Genomic DNA, 26,500 nt, shown 5'->3' with positions numbered 1-26,500 from the left:
AGGTGTTCTTAAAGCATATCTAAATCCAAAAGCAAAAATGTAATGTATGGAAGCTTGCCAGTTCCTATGTATAGTGGCTGCATTCGTTTTCTTTTTTTTCAAATGTGTTCTTCCTTTATTTTCACCTGGTCATTTTGACAGAAACACACTTCCTGTTCTTGGATGACAACGCTTACTGGTTGTACTGTATACACCAACAACAAATGCAAACCTCCTGTACCTAAAGCAGAGTTCCACTCACCCTGTCAAAAAATAAAAGTCAGCAGCTACAAAAACTGTAGCTGCTGACTTTTAAAAAACAGCCACTTACCTGTCCCACGATCCTGCAGTGTGTCCCCCACAGTCTGTTTCACCTGCCATCCTGTATTCCAGGAGGCTGGCATCTTCAGTGTGGGCACCCTGCTGTGACTGCTTGCGGCTTCACAGCCGGGTACCCACTGTGCATGTGCGAGAAGCGCTGCGCTTTGTGAATGGTCCTGTAGTCTTCTGGGACCTGTCACATGTCCCAAAAGACTACAGGGAGGAAGGGAGGGAGGACACCGCCTAGGCGATCGGACCAGAAGTGGGAGCGGGTACCTGTCAAATTTGGTTACCCGCTCCCCCACGCCCCCCAAAGGTGCCAATCCTTAATGGGAAGCGGGGGAGAAGTCCTTAAAGGGGCACTTCCCCATTTGGGTGGAGCTCCGCTTTAAGAGTGGACCCCAGAGTTAGCAGTGTTCTAAATTCCCATCCAGGCTATTATAGACCTGCTGTGCCTTGCTGCCCTCTCAAGACTGTGGAAGTATGGATACACTGAAATAGAAAAACAAGACAGAGGGTGCCCCAGCCTAGCATTATCACTAAAAAATGTATTTTATTGGTAAAATCGTGCTAAGCATTGTACTCCCAAACCAACAGATGTATCAAGGCTTGTCATAATACAACAAAATCCTCGGATCCCCAATACACCACGTCTCATCTTATACCAAGATAATAAAGATCCAGCTGGCTAACATGTTTCGAGGGGCTTCCCTCTTCTTCAGAGCCAAAAAACTGTGCTTTGTGTCAGCACTTAGATAACCAAATGGTATGACAGGTGTTGGATGAAGGTCAACCAATAGCTGTCATACCATTTGGTTATTTAAGTGCTGATACAAAGCACAGTTTCTTTGGCTCTGAAGAAGAGGGAAGCCCCTTGAAACACATTAAACAACTGGATCTTTATTGTCCTGGTATGAGATGAGACGTGATGTATCGGGTTTTGAGGATTTTGTGGTATTATGACAAGCCTTGATGCATTTGTTGGTTTGTGAGTACAACACTTACCACCTTTTTAACAATAGAATATATGTTTTAAGTATATTGCGCTAGTCTAATGCTAGGCTAATGCACCCTCTGTTTTGTTTTTTTATTTCTCTGTACTGTATGTATGAAGGAGACTTGTTGCCACCCCTGGACGAGACAACAGAATACCTATCTCCACTGCTCTATTCTTGGGGTTGGAGGGGTTTGGGGTATGTGTTTAGTCTATGAGAGCTGAGGATATGTAACTGATAAGTGTTCAGCACATGGAGAGATAACAGGAAGCTATCAGCTCACAAGGTATCCGTCGGAATCAACAGGTGTTTTTTACACTTGTCAAACGGATATACAGTATAAGAAATCAATTTCAATCATTAATTTAGCAGACCAAAAGGGAGCAAATGAAATATTAAATTTTTTGCACAGGGTTCACAATTTTCACCCAGAATTCACACATTTTGCTGATTGACTCCAATTAGTAAAAAATATGTGAATTTCGCGTGAAAACATTTATAACTAGACCTCTAAGAGACAAGGTCAATGTCTGTAAGATCTTAATGGTTGATTGTATGAATACGGTATGATAGCAATAAAAATAACACTTAATAAAGTGAATTTAAAGCCAAACCTACTCCCACCCCCATTCCAAGCCTATTCTATCTAACCCTGTAAAGAACAGATCTGTATATTTACCTATCCTAAAGCTCCGGTCCGGTCACATGATCTCTCCAGCGGCGGCTACTGTGTATTGGAGAGATTGCCGACAACAGCTACAAATGCCTGGGCAATGTCATCACCGATAGGCTTACTATGGGGTATCCGTTGTCGGCTGTCTCTCTTCTACACTGAAGCCGCTGCTGACAGCTGATCATGGGACCAGACTGAAGCAGCTTCAGAATAAGTAAGTATAAAGATTTTTCTTTATATGGATAGATAGAATAGTCTTCGAATGGGATGGTAGTAGGTTTTTGCCTTAAACTTCCACGTAAAAAAATTGATAGCTCGATAATGCAGTTTATGCCTAGAAAATGGCATATTTGTTGAAAAATGTTGTCATCAGTAACTCTGGTAGGAAGTGATCTGGTATCATGTTTGAATGATCTCCTGATTATTTTTGTATGTGATCATACTGCAAGGTCACCTTTTGCCCCCAGGCTAACAGTGTTTTACCTCTCTCCTACAGGAGTTTAACATGCTGGCATAACAAGGGGCGATGCTTCCGGCATAGGAACCACCCTGAGGTTTTGGGATAGCCCAATTCTGAGAGAATGCTGGGATTCTGCAGGGGGAGAAGAAAGTTCCTGGCTGCCTCTCTCACTCTCCTTTTTGTTCCAGCCATTACCTGGATTTACTTATTCACGGGAAACTTTGGCGGTGAGTAGCAAATCAAAGTGAATGTCTAGGCAAAAATAAAAGCACATTCCCTATGTTTTATCCCTTTACAAATGCTGTAAGTACAGAAAAAATCACTGTCAGATATACATTGGATTTCTAACTACCTGTTTGGGCCACCTGCTGGACTACAAAATTCTGCCTATCTGCCTCCCCTCTTACCCTAGGTTCACACCTAAGCGTTTTCTGCAGCATTTTGTGTTTTGCAGAAACACAGTACAGTCCATTTAACATGATTTCCTATGGGACAGGTTCACATCTCTGCATTTTCACCCAGTGAGTTTTTTTGGAAATGGTCAGGGACTTTTTTGAACTTCAATGGGAACACCGCAGAAAAGCATGTATTGTGTTTTTGCTGCGTTTTGCATTTAAAATCTGCCTAGCAACAAGAAGAATAAAAAAAAAAATGAAAAGCAAAAATGCAAAAACGTATCAAAAATGCAGCCAAAACACAAGTGCAAAACACAAAATGCACCGCAAAATGCAATGCAGAAACGCATCAAACAAATGTGAATTTAGACTTAGTGACACTCTGCATGCGTATATTGATTTCTTTGCTATCTACACAATGCTGCTACCAGGGGTGGACTGACAACTCATGGGGCCCCCGGGCAATAGGGCATCATGGGGCCCCTGTGTCCTTGCCCAAACTCAAAAAAGCCTATGAAAAAGGTACCGGGGCATCTCATGTTGCCCCCTACTGACCCCGGGCCCTCGGGCAGTGCCCGAGTCTCCAAATGGTCAGTCTGCCCCTGGCTGCTACTTTGATTTGCAAGAGCCTGCCTGCATACTGTGTGTGGAGGGAAAGGGCTCTTGGGAGATATAGTTCTGTGGTTGTACCTACATTAGTAGGCACTGACCTCCCAGCAGCTGCTCCTGCAAGAATTTTACAGGCCTGGTGGTGATGTCACATGGAGAAATAAAAGTTGTTTTTTGCTACAGAAAAAGGTAAAAGGAAAAAAAAATATATTGGACATGGTGTAGGAGTGGGGGGCTTGGAGGTAAATTTTGGTAATGACTGCACATATCCCTTAATCTTTGATGTCAGGCTATCCTAAAGGAAGTTTAAAGTGCAACTAAAGGCAAAACTTTTTTTTTTTTTAGTTTTGGATAAAGTGGAGATAGATTAAAACACCTGGTAGGTTTTTAGTGCTGTCTGTGTCCCTGTTAGGGAGATTCACCCTATTTGTCCTGTTTACCATGATCATTAAAAGTGAAAGTAAAAGAATCCCCAAACTGAAAAAATAAAGTTTGGGCTATAACTCTGCTTTAATAGATTTTAGAAGATCAATGGAACCTACCATTTTTTTATTGTAAGGTGGATGTCAGCTGACAGTAAACCTGTAGAAAATGTTATAGTGTGGCACTAGTTTTCTAGTATAATAAAGGGTAGTAGTGGCAGTGAACCCTCTTTTTTATACGTAAAATTTTAATCTGCTTGGGTAGCCAGTCCAAGTCAATCTCTTTTTTTCATAGTTAAAGTGTATCTGTAGTCAAAAACGTATTCTTTAGTTTTCGTTAGGTCTGTGATTTTCTTTTACTGTGATGCCTCATGCACACTGCTGATTATGAACGTGAGTTCAAGAGCTTTTGGCATTTTTTTCTGCCAAAGCCCCTGAACTCAACTCGATAAAAGTCTATGTGTTCATGCACACATACGCTTTTATCAGAGTTTACCAGCAGCAGAGTTTAAGGCCAGTGAAACATCCCTCTCCTGAACACAGAAGAATCACGTTCAGAAGAGGAACTTTTTTTGCCGAAAAAACACAAGATGCTGCAAAAACGTGTAAATGCATCTAAAGGGCGGCACAGTGGGTAAGTGGTTAGCACTTCTGCCTGGCAGTACTAGGGTCGCTGGTTTGAATCCCAGCCAGGGCTACACCTGCCTGGAGTTTGCATGTTCTCCCTGTGCCTGCGTGGGTTTCCTCCGGGTACTCCGGTTTCCTCCCACACTCCAAAGACATGCTGGTAGGTTCATTGGATCCTGTCTAAATTGGCCCTAATATGTGTGTGTATGAATGTAAGTTAGGGACCTTAGATTGTACACCTCTTGAGGGTTAGGGACTGATGTGAATGTACAATGTATATGTAAAGCGCTGCGTAAATTGACGGCGCTATATAAGTACCTGAAATAAATAAATAAATTATCCCTAAGCACTAACTGCATTTAGTGCTTGGGCTTTTATTCATTTCAATGGCCAGTACTCTGGCTAATGAAATGAATAAACATCTAAGTACTTAACGCGGTACTGCGTTTACATTACTTTTTGCCATGTTTAGCGTTTTTCTGCCGCTAGCTGAAAAACGTTCCAGTGTGCATGAGGCCTTAGTGCCCTATTAGGGAGGTATACCATCACTTTCTGTCCTGAAGGTGAAGGGAATCTCTGTCAAATGAGGGTAAATGTTCTCTTAGTTGTCACCAGTGGTGTATGTAGGTTCTGTGCTGCCCTAGGCAACACAAAAATTTCCCCCCCACCACTGCAGAAAGAGCCTGACATTGACCAAGAGCACCCCTGCCCTCCACCCGAGCCTTCCATTACCACTGCCCCCCACACCATCCCCATGGCGAGAGAGAGAGACACTCACCTTCACAGCTCCGGACATCCCCAGGAATGAGAGTCGGGCTGTGCACCATCATGAAACCCACAGCATCTCTCAGATGCCTGTGTCCCTTCTTCCATCCCTCCTTCCAAGGGGCAGTGCTGCCCCTCCAAAAAATGCCGCCCTAGGCAAATGCCTTGTTTGCCTTTTGTTAAATACACCCTGGTTGTCACCCAACTAGGTGTCACCAGTGGAAGAGTTTCCCTCACCTCCTGTTTATGTGACAGCTGTAATTTCCTATTTCCTATCACTTTCTCTCTCGGTTACAATGATCAGAAGAGCAAATTGAGAAAATGAACCTCTTCAAAGGCGACACAGAAATAAAAACTCAACAGAGATTGTAACACTCCATTGCTACATCTAAAATGTTTTTAAAAAAAAGGTTTTGGCTGGAGATACACAGAATTATAGAGGGCATGTGTAGTACACCCTGGCCAACTCCCTGCTGCCACTCCTCTCCCTACATTTGCTGGAAATTCCCAACTGTTATAATGACAGCCAGGATTTGCAGTGTAAATACAGCAGCTGTAGTAGCTGCTGCTGTGAAATAATGAACAGTCTGACAGTGTTTGTAAACTTTGTCCAGACTGGAGATAGAGTGATACTTAGTAACAGTGTTACTTTTGTATCTACTCTGTTTCATTGATCAAAGAGGCCAGTTTCAGTCTGCATATGATATCAGTCAAAGCAATGTAATACGTAAAAAATCTTTTGTTGTTTTACATTTTTTTTAAATATGCTCCTATGTTACTCCATATTAATTATTGGTTTACCCTAATGCTTTGCTTCTTGCCCTCTTTCCCCTTAGCTATTCCTTTCCTGCTGATTTTGTTGTTTATTTCTATTTTTCTAATCATTAATCTTATTTTTCTTTTTATTTGTTTTGTTCATTATTGTTTTCATTTTGCAGTAAAAGAAAATGAAAAATTAAAAAAGAAATGTAAAAATTGCTTTGGTTCATAAGTGGTATATAGGTATGAGAGCTGAATTGGTTAACCAGTCCTTTCTGCTTGAGCATACATAGCTTGGCAGTTAAAAATGGACTTGAGGACACAGTCAGCGCCAGAGGGAGCCAGTTGAAGCCCTGACTCATTAATACGAAAGAAATGACATATTCTGCAATCAGATGACCTGTACAATCCTATCTTCCATTAGCTGAGGTCAGAGGTCATGGAAAAAAAGGATTATTTCATTTAGGTCACTCATAATACAAGGTCAAGAGGTGTTCTTTCTAGACAGTACTCCTGGAGCCTCAATATTTCCATCTTTCTTATAGATCTCAATAAATGTATAGTCTGTCTTATGAAATATTTAAGGACCATGATGCTTATGGCAAGTCCAGAAGAACCAAAAAAGCCCTTTGGCAGAGCTACTATACAACAGAGCATCACTTTCTGAAAACAGACAAGATTCTTCTATCACTTCTTCCTCATAACTTAAAAAGTCATGAGGCTGGAATTCAGCTTTAAGGTGGTTCCATCAATCTTTTTAAAAACTGACAGATGTCCTCTCAAGCAGAATTCTAGACAGAAGCCCAAATTTGCAGTGTTAATAATATGCACCCTTGTTATTAATTAAAAAAAAACATCAATTTTCCTTGACTCCCAGCTTGACCAACAATTCACATCTGACTGCCTTGTGACACCAGTAAAATATGGTGATCATTATTAAAGTCCCTTGAAGCCAACAACAGATGAAGGATTTTCTGGGTGATAAAGGTAAAAGCAGGCATCTTGAGGTATCTGATCTGAATATGATCTTCTTAGTAGCAGTAATAGTTTACAATCATGCAAAAATTAATACTTGACATAAATGAGCAATATAATTTTACCAAAAAGTTCCATCTCTTATCATTAAAAAGCCATCCTTGAGCTCCAGTCCCAAGTCTTTTCCTAGGCTGAGATTATGTCATCAGGCTGCTGCAGGAGAAGAAAGTTACAATTTGAGAGGCTGCAGGGGGTGCTGATCTGTGTCATCTCTGAGCTAATATCTTAGTCCAGGAAGTAGATGGTGACTTTGGATGGTACCTGAACAAAGATGGCACCATATTTTTGGAGATAAAAAAAAGCAGATTGAGGCAATGTTTGAAAGTGTTTTACCTGCACAATACGTAGGATGCAAATATCACGAAAAACCATGAAAAACACACATATAGGATGCTGAGTTCCGTTTAAGAAGTAGAACAGAGGTAATTTAACTCAACCCTTCTCCTTGCCATCCATTCTGCTTTCTTGTGCACTCTGATTACCCAATATGAGTTGTAGTGTGTGTGCTTTTAAATTTAAGATGTTAAGTGCTCCTTGAAAAAATAAATGAAAAAATGGAGCTGTATACTTTTTGTCCCCATTGTCTTCTGTCCCCAGTTTTGTGCAGTCTTTATAGCATTATGAAGTTTCCTCTGTTGAGCTTTAGCCTATAAGATGTCTCCTTTATCTTCATCATCTTATTGGTGCTATCCCAACATAAATAATACAAATCTTGTGTTGGCACTGCTATTAAGTGTAAAAAAAACTAAATATAACCAACATATAATAGTATATAATAGTGTGTATATAGAATCTAACAGTAGCTATCCCAACGTGTCTCATGTGTGGAATGCATGCTCAATAGGAACTGTGTCTGGCCAGTGCATGTGCAGTAGGGGGTCACTGCCTTTCTGTACTCTGGCCTTGTGCCCAGCTAGTGCATGCATAGTAATGGACCACTGACACTGTGCAGTCACTATTCACAGTACAACCATTTGATTTTTTAGGCCCCATACTATGCAGTCACCGGTTGGGCACAGCACCAGTGGCCCCTAATGCACAAGCGCCGGACAAGCACATCAGCAGCTGCTCTTACTGCTTTCAATCTCTATGGATGGAAATAAATGTAAAGGGCAGTTTTACTATTAGGGTTTAATAATACTTGAAAGAACTTCATGAATGTTAAATCTCAATTGCATGGTAATTTGGACCTCCTGGTGTTAGTTGCACATTTCTCCTTGCCCTGATCTTCTTCCTGAAAGCTCTGGGAACATTGGTTTGATTCTGCAGTCAGAAGTAGGTCCCCAGTAAAAAAAAGACAAGTTAGATACAACATGTTTTGGCAAGTAATGCCATTACCTCTTGGAAGGTGTCCCCAGCAATTCCCCGTTCATATAACAAGCAACAGAAATTTTCAAGTAAAAAGGCTTTGGCAGGTTTCTGAGCAGGGAAACTGATTCTCTTCTTTGATCCTATTATCAGAAATTTGCAGTCTATTTTCTAGTTGACTCCATCGCCCTTCGCTCCCAGGAGATCAATCTCCATCTTCCTTTCCTTCCCAGGACATGCACTGGGCTCACATCTGGAAGAGAAATCAGAAAGATGTTTTGCAGATAAAAACATGGGCTAGGGCAGGAGTAGGGGGTGGGGGGGAATAATTATATTTGCAGGAACTCAACCTTATCGTCGTCTGACTTATGTTGATATCCAACATCGGTATCCGTGCAGTAATAAGATGAAGAAAATCCTTTTTAAACACACTCTAACAACTAACAAACAAGAGATATGTTTAGAAACCTTGTTTTCTTTAATGTGTTGTGACATTCAAAGTTTAGGAAAGCAAACCTCATGGAATTTATGCTAATTGTGATAAAACTGAAGTGTCGATAATTCACTCAAAGTGATTCCTGTCACTAGGATAAAAAAATGTAATATGATTTTAAATACCTGTCCAGTAGCAAGGTACGTGCCCCACTCCTTTGGGTGTACCAGATGTCACTCGAGTCACCCATTTAGCTCTCTGACTCCACCCACTGGACATTCCATTATTACAAGACATGTATTAGATGGGTAAAGCACAGGTTGACATGCTAAGGAAAACTATACATTTAGGAGCCAGTCTAAAAAACAAAATGAAAAAAAACATTCGGTACATCTCCTAATACATGCACATTTCCCTAGGGTTTATCCCTTTAAAGACCCTGCATGTATAGTAAAATATCTGTTGATCTGCTGGAAATGCACTTGTCTCCTAAGCTCCTGCTGTGGATTGACTACACTATAGTTTATCTACAGTAAAGAGATGGAGCAGACAATGCTTGCTTTGATACCCCCTGTGTGTGATTGAAGCTTCTTACTGAGATATCTGATAAGGAAGGAGCCACTGCTGAGATGACTCATTGGATTTCTGCAAACAGGTGACTACCTTCTAGTGATTGTACAGGCATGTATACACTGTATGTATATTTTTAAGAAGTAACAAACCTGTTATACGTATCTGCTCTGTGCAATGGTATTGCACAGAAAGACCCCCAAATCTCATCTTCTGGGGTCCCCCGTCAGTGCTCCAGGCTTCTCCTTTTCTCAGTGCATTCCCATAGGAAGCCACATCCTATAGTGGTGCACCTGTGAGCTTGTTCTCGAGCAGGGCTGTGTTCGTCTATTTACACACACAGCTCAGCTTGGCCTCACCCCATTCCCTTCACAAAGCATTTGATTGACAGCAGCGGGAGCCACATTTCACTGCTGCTATCTCTGAGCCTGTGAGAGAGGAGAGAGTGAACTAGCACTGCTGCAGATGGGCAGAGTTCTGGATCAATACAGGAATCAGGTAAGTGTTTAGGGAGGGGGGTGGGGGAAACAACTAGTGGAATGCTTTTTACCGTAATGCATTAAGGTAAAAAAAACCTTCTGGCTTTAGAACCACTTTCAGTATAGCTGAAAGAACACAATTGGGGTTGATTTACTAAGGCAAATGGACTGTGCTTTTTACAAAGTTGCAGTTGCTGCAGAGCTTAGTAAATGAGCAGATGTTCTGCTTACTTCCATCATTCAATCATGTGCAAGCAGAAATGCTGTTTTGTTTATTTTGCTTGCACATGATTTTTACCTAATTTACAAAATTCTGGAGCAACTGCACTTTGCACAGTGTATAGTCTATTTGCCTTTAGTAAATCAACCCCTATGTATCATGGTTATTTACATATGTGAAAAGGAAGCCAGAGCTCTCATATCTACACAACATATAGCTAAACGTTGTTGGCAAGAAAAGCTTTGTCAAGTGTGGTACTGAAGTTGGGCAAGCAAACATGGGTTGATTTGGAGTTCCAGTTCATCCCTAAGGTGTTCAGTACGGTTAAAGTCAGGGCTTTGTGCAGGGTACTCAAGTTCCTCCTCAGCAAAAATTGGCCTTCCCCAAACTGCTGTCACAAGATTGGAAGTGCACAATTGTCTATATTGTCTTTGTATTCTCTAGTATTAATGGTGCTCTTCACTGAAAATACACGAACTCCATATTTTGGAGGGGTGTCTACATGCTTTTGACCACATTGTGTGTGTGTGTATGTATGCACACACTATGTCCTTTAATTATTGAAAAAAACACACAAGCTGCTGTATTGCAGCACTAAAAACTGGTCAGATGTGACTGGGGCCTAAAGGATGGCTCAGTGGGCAGTAATTATTATATACATTATTTGTAGAATACTTTGTAACCATACATTATCTGCTGCTTCTAAGAGTTACAGGAAAGCTTCAGTCAGAATGAGGGTGAAACGCGTTAATTATCATCTTTTTGCACAGCTACGGCATCAACCTCTAAACTGACATGTCCTTGAGCAGGCACAGCCAAGGTAGGGTGACACCCACTGCTACCCCCTTATTTATAATGAGTGCCATTTTCTTGTGTCCTGCTGTCATCTCGAAAGTGGTTAGTGAAACGTTCAATTAAAGCTCTGCTTAGATGTGGGTTTTAATGGGTACAAGTACCATAATTTTATGAAACGTATCAAAGAGAAACTCACTTTTCTCGCAAAAATGACTGTTTAGACCATTAAGCATGTAAACAAAATGTTATGACTGTGGATAGTTTATAATGGATATTTAAGTATGTTATTTGAAGGCACTAAATTTGCCGAGTGAGATTAATTTGGGAAGCATGAGTTTTTAACGAGATTGATTTATTTTGCCATAAAAGACGGAGCAGGAAGTGATATCACAACGCAGACAAGCATGATTTTACGGAGTGTAACATTTTCATAATATATGTTCTTCTGGTTTGAAGGCACATTCTGTTAAAATTAAAAATGAAAGTGTATGCCCAGCCAAAACGTCTATTTTATTCCTTTTTAGGTTTGAATGGAACGGGCAATGCTAAGAACCCCTATTGGGCTTTTACTTCTGTTTGTGGCTCTGTTAGAAAGGTTTTTCCTCACTTACTCTCACTTTTAATTAATACTTTTTGGTTGAACAAATACATTGCGCCTTGAAATACAGGGAACCCACCCTCTTTGCCTGGGGTTTCAGTTTCCCATTAAGGCAGCAGCCACCCTAGTCAATTGCGGCAATTATCTGGTAATCTGGGAACCACTGCTTGTGATTCATAAAATAATTCTCAGGTATAACCTCCTTGCTGTATTTTACATACAGAAGTCTGATGTAAAAAAAAAAAAAAGTTAGAACTTCAAATTCACGAACTGAAACCTGCCATCAAGATTAAAAGAGAAGTTTGAGATTGTGAAAAAAACAAACCTTCATACCCACCTCTATGCTGCAGCATTTTAGACAAAGGGCCCTACACACTCAATGAGCAGCTGCAGCTGTAGCAGTAGCATCCCTATTGATATAAATAGTCCAAGAAGACATTGTTCCTTGAAGGCCATGTTGGTCAGACACGTTTTACAAGAAAGCTCTGCAGTCCAGCACTTTAGGCAAGGGGCCCTACACACTGAATGAGCAGCTGTCCTATGTTGGCTCGAAGACTGTGAATTGAGTGCTCGCATAACCGCTGATCACTCAGCTTTCGGTCTGCTCACAGTGGAGATCGGTGACTGTCAGTCACTGAAGAGGGCCAGGGAATGAAACACTGGTTTGTAGCTGTAGGACACCACCTCGTCTACCAAGGCATTGGGAATGCAAAACGCTGAAGCATTTGTAAATGTCAACAGTACACCTTTATGCTGAGAAGGACCAGATTTGAAATGCCAGACTTTGTGGATGGGCAGATGAGGCACCTTTGAGGGGCCGTGAAATGGACGGTGAAGGCAAATGGAAGTGAAAGGGATGCTTCTTGGCAGAAACAGATGGAGATGACTTGGCAGTCTAATAAGATATATGCTTTTGCCCCAGTAGCATCCTGATTGATATAAATAGTCCAAGAAGACATTGTTCCTTGAAGGCCATGTTGATCAGACAAGTTTTACAAGAATGCTCTGCAGTCCAGCCAGGGGTGGACTGACAACTCATGGTGCTGCCGGGCAATAGGAGATCATGGGGCCCCTGTGTCCTTGCCCAAACTCAAAAAAGCCTCTGAAAAAGGTACCAGGGGCATCTCATGGGGCCCCTTACTGACCCTGGGCCCTCGGGCAGCGCCCGAGTTTTCAAATGGTCAGTCCGCCCCTGAGTCCAGCACTTTAGGCAAAAGGCCCTACACACTCAATGAGCAGCAGCAGTGGTTAAGTCTCTTTAAAGGGATTTGGACCAATCAGACATGGAATGGCAAAGTAGAATTACAGGTAAACAGATGTACAGGTGAACCCACTAAAGATAATATAGTTTTAGAATTCCATTGGATCCCGGAAGTAGGGGGGGGTCATCCAATGGTATGGTAGCTGCATTGTTAAGGTGAAAAAAGGCCAGAGCTACAGTAGGAATGGGTAATTTTTTAAAGAAAAAACTCACTAAGAGGGTACAAGGATTGCAAGTGTTTAGGGGAGCAAACAGCCTATCAAAGTGTTTCGAGTCCTCATATAGAAATACCTGGAAAAGGGAAGACCCTTGCAGCCTTAGGGGCCATATAAGACCCAAAGCTGGAGACAGCACTGAAAAAATGTAATAGCAGTGGTCTGCAACTCTTCAGGGTGAAGCTCATGGGATAAAGACTTGAGTGATTCTGTGTCACAGAGATTCTGTAGGGCTGATTGCTCAAAAGCTGCTAAGGCTTCAGTTACATCAGAGATAGAACTTTCTAGGGAAGACGTGGTGGCATTCTGGGTAATTTGGGTGATAAAGTCTTGCATAACCATAGTAAAAAACTCAGCAGAGTGGACAGAGGACCCAGCAACACTGGAGATACCAAAAAGGACTCCAATAAAGAATAGACTCCAAAATTAGAGAGCAGCAAAAGGTCCAGGATACAGACATTGCTACTTTCTGGGGAATGCTACAAGCAGTGGAGAGCATGCTGGGGGGCACCCTACACAGCAAGACAGTCTGTCCCCTTTCCCCCTCCTTTCCCCTTGTCTTGAGTCAGACAGTGTAGTAAACAATTTAAAGGTTCAAAGTATAACGCAAGGACTTGAGCAAACAGGAAAACTGGACAGTTGGTAGCAGGTGAAGCTTTATGACCAGGAGGTTCGGGCAGCAAAAAGTGACTAAGTCACAATAGGCGGAAACCATGTACAGAAAGCCAAAGTTCCACATGGCTTTGTTCAGCAGGTGTACCAGTAGAGAGATGCTTCCTTCAGGACAGAGCTCTGAATGCATTGCATTACACTCCACCCAGTAAAATGGCATTGTGTTCTGCCGCACTGTGCTATCTTCTTCCACAGCAAAGCTGCAGGAAATAATGTTATCCAGTGACCAATAAAAGTGAGAAAGCTCATGCTGGCCAGTCCAAATTGCCTGTTTACCAATTGGATCTTCAGAAACACAGAGGCAATGCCACCTGCTCTTGATCTGGAGAGCGCTGTACAGCTATCCTACCAGAACCAGCATGTAAATCACCCACGTGGGCCCCAAGGTCTTGCGTAGCTTGAAGGTCACTTCCAAGGTCATGCTGCAATTGTCCAGTCCATTGGGGTCTGGTTGGAAAATAGCTCAAAACTCTGTGGATGACCTCCCTGAATAGTTTCAAGTCTGTGGATAATATCACCAACAACAGATAATATTGAAGATTCTTTATTGAAGAAGAAAAATGTTGATAGAAAAAAAATCAAAGGTTAGCTTTTACAGCAGCAAAGATGAAGAAAAGACATCCATCCTCCTATAATACTAACAAAAAATTGAGATGTGGAGAGGAGGCAGGAGGGTAAGAGCAAAGCAGAGTGTGCTGAATAATACAGATAAAACTTCTTTTAATAAATAAAAATTATAAATGTTGCTCCTCCTCCACCTGTGGAAAACCAGAACAGAGCAACTATTGCTACATTAACAGGGTGCACTCTGATGAAGGATCATGGCCCCGAAACATGTTAGTTTAGATGCTCCATTACCAGGATGCAGTATCAGTCCCTTTTTCTGTGGATGATTTGTAGTGCGTCTCTCCAAATATTCTCCAGTGTCTTACCAGAAACTTTGGTCTTTCCTGATGCTGGCTACTGAGTGAGGGTTGATGAAGCAACGGTTACACGGTTTCCCACTGGAGGACAAGATGCGCAATGCAAAACACACTTGATTCAGTGCCAAAAAGGTACATGAGCTACTTTGGTGCACTTGTCAAGCATAGGGAAGCTCATTTAAGTGAATGGGCTGTCCTATACTGTTGCACGTCAAACGTATAAAAAAAACACAAGAAAAAAACATGACAGTTCGCAAAGGTGTGAATATTGTCTACATTCAAACTAGCTATCATTCTTACACTACTGGTTAAACCACCAACTACTGAAATATGACAGACCTGTCACATGAAACACAATGGGAGTTATTTACTAAAACTACATGATGCAAAATCTGGTGCAGCTCTGCCTAGAAACCAATCAGTTTCCAGCTTTTATTGCCAAAACTCAATTGTATAAGCTGAAGTTAGAAGCTGATTGGCTGCCATGTACAGCTGAGTGCAGCAGCTTTAGTAAACCTCCCCTTATATCGGGGTACCCCCATTTTTAGTCATATTGCATAATATGAACTCATCAGAAACTATCCAGATAGAACATCAAGACCTCAGCTTTTTTTTTTTTGGCAGTGATTTACTGCTGGAATGTAAATAACCTGAATAGCGTTTGTAATTTGATTTTGTTTTTTTTTATGTTCTGTTTTTGCGTTTATAACAAATACAGCAGAATAGTGAAAAATGAGACACTGAATTTTAAGACCATTGTCTCATGTTTATGGATACCCATAGAGTGCTATTACATGGCAGCTTCCTAGCTGCAATGGATTTTTCCAGATAAAAACAACAATATTTGAAGTATAGCTAGAAGTGTTGCACCGCAGTCAAAGGAAACTTCATAAACCCAGAATATTAAAACTGAGTTCCCTTTATGTCTGTGTAGAGAATCACTGTCCCTTATTCCACCATGATCCAGAGAGATGCCTGTACAGGTCGTCCATCCCTCATCTTCAGAACTGGAGCGCTGAACTATTAATGCTGAAAGCAGATATGGTGCAGGTTATTTGTAATCCGTGGTGTCCTGGGGATGGCATTCTGCAGAAATAAATACACAGGAATCACACTCTGCAGGGCCCCATGCTCTGTCCTGCAGTGTTCATGTTATAGAGTAGTGGCAGGAGAGGGGTCTTATCCTGTGCTACAGAGCTGGGGTTGGGGGGAGTGCAGATACCCCTTTTTATATGTATCACCTACACAAGAAAAGTGCAGAATATGAATAGGAAAGGGGAAACAAATCAGAATTATTTTAGTTATATATTCAACTTTCTTTCTTTCTTTCTTTCTTTCTTTCTTTCTTTCTTTCTTTCTTTCTTTCTTTCTTTCTTTCTTTCTTTCTTTCTTTCTTTCTTCCTTCCTTCCTTCCTTCCTTCCTTCCTTCCTTCCTTCCTTCCTTTTTTCCTTTTTTCCTTTTTTCCTTTTTTCCTTTTTTCCTTTTTTCCTTTTTTCCTTTTTTCCTTCCTTCCTTCCTTCCTTCCTTCCTTCCTTCCTTCCTTCCTTCCTTCCTTCCTTCCTTCCTTCCTTTCTCTCTCTCTCTCTCTCTCTCCTCCTCTCCTCCATCCCTTTTTTCCCTTTCCTCCCCTCCTTCCTTCTCTAGACTTCACTGCTGACCTATGTGAAAAATATTGGGTTTTTACAAAGTAACAGTTGTAATTTTCTGTAAACAAGAAAAAGAAAAGGTCAGTAGCTATTCTGGTAGATGTATTAGTATTATTATTGCTGTTAGTATTTTATAATATACACAGAACCAACATTTACTGCAGCATTCTACACAGTGAAGATATTCAGGACTTATAACAAAATGTATACAAAAACATTGAGAGTTAGAATTTTGCTCATAAGAACCTCCTGCCCAAAAATGAAAAAAGAGACAGATGTCAGGGGGATTGAGAATTGGCAGGGGTGATGGTTTGGAGATAACTATGGTGGGTTGCATTAGGAGCGGCCTGTAAATTGGCTGACTGATGTGGCTGCCATTTGCCAATTTGACATTAATGGAGGCGTTCACATACTTATTGGGCTTTACAACTTGGTTTGGTGGCAGCAAAAGTACCAAAATTGTTGTCATTTTGGGCCCAGTGCACAGTCATGCGGTGTGGGATTCTAGGCAATTCCTGTGCATTTCCCACACTGCATCACAATCGCGCTCTGTTCATGTGAACTGCTGCGGGTGTAAACGTTTGCCTACCAGGCACTTTTCCCTAAAATTCAGCTTTCAGTTCTGTTGCACTTTGAATACATGGTCATGCAGCACTGTACCCAAACAAAATTTTTATAATTTTTTTTTAGACAAACAGAGCTTTCTTTTGGTGGTATTTAATCACCACTGGGATTTTTTATTTTCTGCTAAATAAACAAAAAAAAGTCCAAAAATTTTGAAAAAAAAAGTTTTTCTTAGTTTCTGTTATAAAGTTTTGTAAATAAGTGATTTTTCTTCTTCACTGATGTACGCTGATGAGGCTGCACTGATGGGCACTGATAGGCTGCACTGATGGACACTAATGAGGCAGCACTGAAGAGGAGGCACTGATGAAGCAGCACCGATATGTGGCATTGATAGACGGCGCTGATGGGCACTGATGAGGCGGCACTGATGATGCTGCACCGATATGTGGCAGGGTATTGATGGGCACTGACAGGCATCACTGATGGGCACTGATAGCCAGCACTGATGGGCATTGACAGCCAGCATTGAGGAGGCATCAATAGCCAGCACTGATGGGCACTGATAGCCAGCACTGAAAGGGAACTGATAGCCAGCATCAATGGGCACTGATAGCCAGCACTGAAGTGGAACTGATAGACAGAATTGTTGGGCACTAATAGCCAGCACTGATAGCGGGCACTGATGTGCGTTAATAGCAAGCACTGATGGGCACTAATAGCAAACATTGATGGGCATTTTAGGCAGCATTGGTGGGCACTATTACCGGCACTGATGGACACTGATGGGGCTACACTGATCATCAGTGCCCTGATGATCAGTGTAGATGTCCCCTCTGAGGAATGCTATCAGCTTGAGGAGAGGACTGCTGATAGCCGGCATTTCCTGTTTACACTGTGATTGAACATAGATGATCACATAGTAAAAGGCTGCTCTGATTGGCCCTTTATCTTGATCTGTGTCCAAAGGCCACAGCCATTACAGATCGCACCCGCTGCATACCCCAGTGGGCTTGGTTCTGGAATGACGTCCATGGACGCCCTCCCACAACTAGCCGACCACGCTGTAGCCGTCTTGGAATGGGCTGGCTACTGAATAGGTTATCTGAGGACCGTATTTTTGTTTGTGTCACCTTGCTGCTGTATATTGTTGAATGCGTACTTCTGTTGGTCATTCTAATGATGGAGATTTGAGGAGGTCCCATCTATAGGAAGTGATAAATGACTATATGATTGTCTTTTTAAAACTTTTGTATTTTTGGATTCTATAAATAATTTGGTAATAAAAGTGTAACTAGGGTCAAATTAAAAAAATGACACATAAGAGTTTATTTACTAGAGCTAGAGAGTGCGAAATCAGGCTCACTTGTGCATAGAAACCAATCAGCTGCTAACCTCAGCTTGTTCAATTAAGCTTTAACAATAAAACTTGGAAGCTGATTGTTTTCAATGCAGAAGTGCACCAGATTTTGCACTCTCCAGCTTTACTAAACAAACCCTATATGATGCAGTCTGTCACTAGCATTATCACTGCAATCTTTGTTTTTCTAAGTCCCCTCGTAACATAGTTTATTTCCTGGTGATCCTACCAGTAAGTCTGTTGTTTTTCAACTTCCTTTAACAAACCAAGATGTCCAGCAAAAATAGCAGTTAGAGGATTGAGACAAACCATTCACCTTTATGCCTGCAGCATCGGTCCAATGCTGCAGATGTCCCCCCGCCAACTCTAGGACAGAAAACTGAGAAATCACATGACTGCTAATTGCTCAGTTATCGGTCTTTACTGAGCAGAGGGTGGTGACTGTCAATCGCCGTCTCTCTGCTCTGCCCCTCCAGCACTCTGGGTCACAGAAGTGCAGAAAAAAGTTTACTCCTGTGACCTAGAAGGGAAATATGGTCAAAAAAGCTTTTTTTTGCCATCCTTCTCTTTTAAAAAGTGTTAGTTGGAGTCGGGTTTTAAATTGTTATTCACTTATGTAAAGTCCATCTAAATCAGGGATGTCCGACCTTATGACTTTTCTGGGCCACATTGCAAGAAGAGGAATTCTCTTGGGCCACACTAAAAATAAGGATAGTTGATGAGCAGAAAAAATCGGACAGATCACAAGTTAAAGATCACTGATATAGATAATGTACCTATCTGAGTAATAATACTTCATTTGTTGTGATATTTTTTATTATAAAAGTCTAAGAGGGCAACATAAAACTAGTGCAATATTTGACTGTTTTTTGATAAACTAATGCATCAATGTCTGGTTCGAAGGACAGAGTAGCAATTATCAATGAATTCTCAAGGTGCTCATCAAACATTTCGGTTCTAATTTTGCCCTTTGTGTGCTTCAGCCTTGAAAATAGTTGCTCATACAGGTGAAACTCGAAAAATTAGAATATTGTGCAAAAATTAATTTATTTCAGTAATGCAACTTAAAATGTGAAACTAATATATGCGATAGACTCATTACATGCAGAGCAAGATAGTTCAAGCTGTGATTTGTCATAATTGTGATGATTATGGCTTACAGCTCATGAAAACCCCAAATCCACAATCTCAGAAAATTAGAATATTACATGCAATCAATAAAACAAGGATTGTACATAGAACAATATCGGACCTCTGAAAAGTATAAGCATGCATATGTACTCAGTACTTGGTTTGGGCCTCTTTTGCAGCAATTACTGCCTCAATGCTGCGTGGCATGGAAGCTATCAGCCTGTGGCACTGCTGAGGTGTTATGGAAGACCAGGATGCTTCAATAGCGGCCTTCAGTTCTTCTGCATTGTTCGGTCTCATGTCTCTCATCTTTCTCTTGGCAATGCCCCATAGATTCTCTATGGGGTTCAGGTCAGGCGAGTTTGCTGGCCAATCAAGCACAGTAATCCCATGGTCATTGAACCAGGTTTTGGTGCTTTTGACAGTGTGGGCAGGTGCCAAGTCCTGCTGGAAAATGAAGTCAGCATCCCCATAAAGCTCGTCTGCGGAAGGAAGCATGAAGTGCTCCAAAATCTCCTGGTAGACGGCTGCATTGACCCTGGACTTAATGAAGCACAGTGGACCAACACCAGCAGATGACATGGCTCCCCAAATCAACACAGACTGTGTAAACCTCACACTGGACTTCAAGCATCTTGCAGTGTGTGCCTCTCCATTCTTCCTCCATACTCTGGGTCCTTGGTTTCCAAATGAGATGCAAAAGTTGCTCTCATCAGAAAAGAGGACTTTGGACCACTGAGCAACAGACCAGGTCTGTTTTTCTTTAGCCCAGGTAAGACGCTTCTGATGTTGTTTGTTGTTCAGGTGCGGCTTGACAAGAGGAATACGACGTTTGAAGCCCATGTCCAGGATCCGCTGTGTGTGGTGGCTCTTGATGCACTGACTCCAGCCTCAGTCCACTCCTTGTGAAAGTCCCCAACACTTTTGAATGGCCTTTTCCTGACAATCCTCTCCAGGCTGCGGTCATCCCTGCTGCTTGTGCACCTTTTTCTTCCACACTTTTCCCTTGCACATAACTTTCTATTAATGTGCTTTGATACAGCACTTTGGGAACATCCAACTTCTTTTGCAATTACCTTTTGAGGATTTCCCTCCTTATGGAGGGTGTCAATGATGGTTTTCGGCACAACTGTCAGGTCAGCAGTCTTTCCCATGATTGCGATTCCTACTGAACCAGACTGAGAGACCAATTAAAGGCTCAGGAACCCTTTGCAGGTGTTATAGCTTAATTAGCTGATTAGAGTGGGACACTTTGAGCTGAGAATATTGCACCTTTTCATAATATTCTAATTTTCTGAGATTGTTGATTTGGGGTTTTCATGAGCTGTAAGCCATAATCATCACAATTATGACAAATCACGGCTTGAACTATCTTGCTTTGCATGCAATGAGTCTATCTCATATATTAGTTTCACCTTTTAAGTTGCATTACTGAAATAAATGAACTTTTGCACAATATTCTAATTTTTTGAGTTTCACCTATAAATGACGGTGCTGCTGAAAAATGATGACATGAATGAAGCGTGATTGTGAAGAGTGGGAGATTTTTATTTGGGAAGATCAAACTCATAAAAGTCCAGTAAAGAGACACTGTCAAAATTTTCTTCGGCTGCATGTGTTCACTAAGTCTAAGCGCATTTTTATAAAAAAAATTCCCCCAAAAAATCTACTTTGAGTTTAATCTAAGTGAGTTTACAATTTGGTGTTGGGCTGCATTCATAGCCGTCTTGGGCCGCATGTGTCCCATGGGCAGCAGGTTGGACACCCCTGATCTAAATCTACTAGTCCACCTAATGCTACTCTCTCTACTGATTGACAATACTGCTTTCCAAGGGTGGCTACATTGCTGCTTCATAAATACATTGGAGGAGTCAATGAAACCATTCTAAAACAGAATGTGTGTTACTGGCTGATCACCATCCAATGATTAGTAAGCTGCAATATATTGCATTTTTGTTTTTTGGGTTTAGTTGTTCTTTGGAGGTGATGCACTCTCTCTTTGTTTGACTTTAGTACTGTGTGAAGATTCCCCAATCTGAGGGGTGGACACTCTCCTATACTGTGTGATTTATATCCTTTAGCACTCAAGCACAATGCCATCTCCCTATTTTTCACAGCAGAGGTTTTCTTTAAAGCTCACCTTTCAGCTAATCTACAAGTTTGCATAAATTAAGATATATATATATATATATATATATATATATATACACAGTTGTGTTCAAAATAATAGCAGTGTGTTGAAAAAAGTGAACAAAGCTCAAAATCCTTCTAATAGCTTTTATTTCCATACACACAAATGCATTGGGAACACTACACATTCTATTCCAAATCAAAACATGAAGAAAAATATATCAAATTTGTGTTGTTCCTCTAAACAAATTGAAGAAAAGTGAAAATTGGACTGTTTAAAAAAATAGCAGTGTTTGTATTCTTTACAAACTCAAACATTCACTATATAAACTGAAAAATGTTTGAAGATTTTGCTTTCCTTTGAATCACTTAATGAATATTTAGTTGTATAAGCACTGTTTCTGAGAACTGCTGTACATCTGTGTTGCATGGAGTCAACCAACTTCTGGCGCCTGTGATCAGGTATTCCAGCCCAGGATGATTGGACTACATTCCACAGTTCTTCTCTATTTCTTGGTTTTGCCTCAGAAACTGCATTCTTGATGTCACCTCACAAGTTTTCTATTGGACTAAGATCCGGGGATTGGGCTGGCCACTCCATAACGTCAATCTTGTTGGTCTGGAACCAAGACGTTTACTGGTGTGTTTGGGGTCGTTGTCTTGTTGGAACACCCATTTCAAGGGCATTTCCTCTTCAGCATAAGGCAGCATGACCTCTTCAAGTATTCTGATGTATTCAAACTGATCCATGATCCCTGGTATGCGATAAATAGGCCCAACACCGTAGTATGAGAAACATCCCCATATCATGATGCTTGCGCAACCATGCTTCAGTGTCTTCACAGTGTACTGTGGCTTGAATTCAGTGTTTGGGGGTCGTTTGACAAACTGTCTAATCTTCTATCCATTCAAATATTAGTTTTTCGCTTTCTTCCACGTCTTTCAGGTTTTGGTTGCCATTTTAAAGCATTTGCGATCATTTTAGCTGAGCAGCCTATCATTTTCTGCACTTCTTTATGTGTTTTCCCCTCTCCAATCAACTTTTTAATCAAGGTACGCTGATCTTCTGAACAATGTCTGGAACGACCCATTTTCCTCAGAATTTCAGAGAGAAATGCACTGTAACCAGCATGTACAACATTTGCTAATTGCCAACTATTTTTCAAAGAATGACTGACCTCACTAATAGAACTCCACACTGCTATTATTTTGAACATGCCCCTTTCAATCAGTGATTCAAATACACAGAATCAGCAGCATGCATGTCATGACTGTTGGGTCTGTTGGATTTCTATTACTCTACTACACCTGCTAGTAAATTATTTGCCATGTAGAAATATAATTTCTACCAAAAACAGTGATTGATCAGGTTAGTGATGTCTGACTGCTATTATTTAAACACAACTATATATATATATATATATATATATATACTGTACATATACAGAAACCCATCCTTCAGCTCCACTCTGGTGGCTTTGCCTAGGCTGATATGATGTCAATAGTCTTTTGCAGGCAGGAGGAAGCATTTCCTCAGTCTCCTCTCCTCCAGTGATCATACTGCAACATTATAACTTTGTAGCAAGTCACAAGGTGACAGGCTGCAGCAGAGGCTGAGAGGCATTTGTGAACATTGCCAAAACTGCACAGGTGCCAGAATTTATAGTACATGGTTGTATCATCTTGACCTCCTGCAACAATAGAACAACCCCTAGCAACAATAGACCACCCACCAGCAACAATAGATCTATTAGCCAGCATTATTAGACCTTCCAGCACCTAGAAACAAGATATCCACCCCCTTAACAGTAGATCCCTCCCAGCAACAGTACCCCCCATCAACAATAGACCCCCCAGATACAATGAACCCTTCCCTCAACAATAGATCCCCTCCAGTGACAATAGATTTCCCAGGAGCCAGCATCAATGGACCCTCCACCACACCTTGCCAATACGTACATTCAGTGATGGAGGTGTCGGAACTGCGTTCCCGCTGAAAAAAGCCCTGTCTGTTAGAGGTAATAAATACCTGGGAGTGTTGCTCTTATGTTACTTAGCATGTATGCACCTAAAGTGATTATAAAGTTAAAAATGTTTTTTTTTAAAAGAACAAACATGTTATCCTTACACTTATACTGGTTTTGTACAGAGCAGTCCAGAACCTCCTATTCTGGGGTATCCAGTCGGTGGTTTTGGCTTCTCCTCTTCTGTGTGTGCCACCATAAAAAACTTTTTCCTATGGTGTCACACATGCAGGATTGATTCCGAGCAGGGGCGGACTGACCATTTGGAAACTCGGGCACTGCCCGAGGGCCCGGGGTCAGTAGGGGGCCCCATGAGATGCCCCTGGTACCTTTTTCATAGACTTATTTTGAGTTTGGGCAAGGACACAGGGGCCCCATGATCCCTATTGCCCGGGGGCCCCATGAGTTGTCAGTCCGCCCCTGATTCCGAGATGAAATAACCAATAGACACACACAACGCGGCTCAGCCCCGCCCTCTACTCCTTCCTCACACAGTTTGAATGACAGCAGCAGGAGCCAATAGCTATTGCCTTCACGTCCAGTGAGGATAGAGTTAGAGTGCAGCACCACTGCTTCCAGGCACAACACAGGATTGAGATCGGGCTCAGGTAAGCATTTGGGGGGGGACCTGAACATGGAAGGTTTTTTACCTTAATGCAGAGAATGCATTAAGGTAAAAAAATCTTCTGCCTTTACAACCAATTTAACATGAAGAAATACTAAGTACTAGGTCTGCTTTATTATAAGTGATTTTCCCATCTGCCTGCAGTTAAACTTTAAGTACAATTTGGGGTATTGGCACGATATTGTGTCTCAGGTTTGATCACTATTGGCCGTGCTTTTTTTTCGAGCATTATCGAACATACTGTGTACCTGCGGCCTTCCAAGCGTGGCGGGCATTGTCTCACCGGCTGACACCGCACATTTATTCACACTGTGACTCTGCAGCTGGTACACAATCCTACTAGACTGTTATTGGCTCCAACAGATGTTTCCAACTGTATGGAATGAATCTCTTGGAATAGCACAGGCAGCTGAATGAATGGATGGAGAGGAGGACATTTCAATACACTCTCCGGATCTCTCTGTGGAAAAGACAGAAATAATTTCCTTTTAAGAAGAACTCTGGCTTAAGGAAAAGCAGGCATCATTTTTTTTTCAACATGGAATCATGTGAAAAAATATAGCTGAAGGAAAAACCCTATAGCTGTTGAAGTACTACAAGTTCCATCATGCCTCTGGGAGTCTTGTCTGTGGTGTCAGAGTTTTGCAATGCCTCAGGGGACATTCAGTTCCTCACCACCTGGAGGCCCATGGTTTTGGAGACCCCTGTTCTAGAGGGATCCAACAGGTATGGTATATGCATAGCTACATTGGTCCAAACTTTACCAATGTAACTAAGTAAAAATATCCATACCGCAAATTCTTGAGAAAGGCTTAAAGTAGAAGGAAAGGTTAAACTACAGCATGTTTTAGAAGTTGCCTCCCTGCTGCTCTGATACCTTTGGTGATACCTTTCTTAATCTTCTTCCAAGTGATCATGTGACTGCAAAGGAGGCCCAACAATGGCCCTGAAAGAGTTAACCCCCACCAGCTGTGCCAACAGACAAAGCTTTGTGGTCATGTGATCGCTTGAAAGAAGATTAAAAAAAGGCATTCCCATTCAGATTTCTTACAATCTGTGTGCAGCAAGTGTAAGAGCAGTGGGGAGGCAATGTAAAAAAATGTGAATTAATTCAACCTTTCTTTCTACTTTAAAGTGTCACACCAATAACAGTAGAAATAATAAAAACAAAATCTTTTAATTCTCACACAAAACATTCTTGTTCTAATAGCCAAATTTGACCACTTTAGAATAAAAAACAAGAAATTGAAAAATAAAAGCCACACTTTAAAAAGCCTCTTTCTCAAAAGTAGTCCACATAAGGTTGCCTATGGAAAATTGTGTAGCTTTTTTTCTTTCTTTTTAAGTTTCACTATTAGAACAAGAATCTTTTGTCTGAGAAATATATTTTTTTTAATTTTATTTCTACAAATATTGTGTGATACCTTAGCCCTTTTTTTTAATTCCCATACTAAAATACTGTATTTGAAGGCTGTGTATTTTCCTATTGATAACAGTTGTACAGTATAACGTATTTCAAAACCAGCATGTGTAGCTTATTTACAAGGTTAAAATTTAGCCTCCTCTTCAAACAAGTTTTCCATTCTGTCCATGGCCCCATTGGAGAGATTTTCATTAATAAATACCTTTCCCAGTGAATGGACTTGCCACCCACTGAAGAGGTAAATATTCAGCCTCTTGTATTAAAGTGGTAGTAAACCACAAGTTGAAGAAAAAAAAATCCCTACAAGGTAATGTCATAATGTACTAGCATGCATTGCATACTAGCACATTATGGAGGATTTACCTTAAATGCGTGTCTTGGGCCATGGCACAGTGCTCTGAAGGAACAGCACGAGCATGCCATTCCTTCAGTCTGTCAAAAAGAGCGAATATCTCCAAAACGGTGCACGTTTAGGAGATATCAATTTTACCTACAGGTAAATTTTATTTATAAACTTATTCCATTTTAAAGCATGCAGCTGCTTGGGTTACTTTAGAAAAAAAGCAGGGTCACCTTAAAGTGGGTATGAACCCTAACTGGATGTGATTTTTTATTTTTCATACAAAATATTTTTCATTCTTTTTTAATTTCAGTTCTGTTTATCTCCTGCAACCCTTATTCAGCTATTTCTCTTACATAGTGTTACCAACTTTTCTTCAAGACAAACCTGAACACTTTAGGGGCGCCCAGCAAATTTTTTTTTATAGTATACACTATGCATATATTTTCATTAGCGCAGTGAACTGTGTCAGTAGGGCAGAGGTTGGTGTCAGTAAGACAGTAGAATTTGTCAGTAGAGTAGAGGATGGTGTTAGTAGTTTTTTATTATTAGCATTTTTTTTTTTTAATTATTTTTTACAATTTTTTTTTTTTTTTCCTTTTTCTACTGCTTTTTTTGTATTTCAATGGTTTTTATTAATTTTAAACAGTATAAAACAGAGGCAATAAAACACACCCACGCAGGGGCTATCAATTGCACCTATAAAAAAGGCATAATAGAGAAGACAACGCTCTAATTCCAA

General features: G+C 41.0%; 1 protein-coding gene across 1 annotated transcript in view; it reads left to right on the top strand.

The window, feature by feature from the left end:
• LARGE1 (LARGE xylosyl- and glucuronyltransferase 1) overlaps positions 1 to 26,500 on the top strand; it is a 580,120-nt gene that overhangs the window by 182,498 nt on the left and 371,122 nt on the right. The window contains exon 3 of the mRNA XM_089680649.1: positions 2,465 to 2,655. Coding sequence (XP_089536775.1) covers positions 2,550 to 2,655 — 106 coding nt within the window. The 5' untranslated portion in view covers positions 2,465 to 2,549. The remainder of the gene's footprint in view (positions 1 to 2,464; positions 2,656 to 26,500) is intronic.

Source organism: Staurois parvus, unplaced genomic scaffold (genome assembly GCF_062004578.1).
Source record: "Staurois parvus isolate SC_StPar_1 unplaced genomic scaffold, SC_StPar_1.0 ptg000249l, whole genome shotgun sequence".
Classification (NCBI taxonomy): domain Eukaryota; kingdom Metazoa; phylum Chordata; class Amphibia; order Anura; family Ranidae; genus Staurois; species Staurois parvus.
The sequence above is the reverse complement of the archived record's forward strand: the minus strand, read 5'-3'. Positions and strand labels throughout refer to the sequence as shown.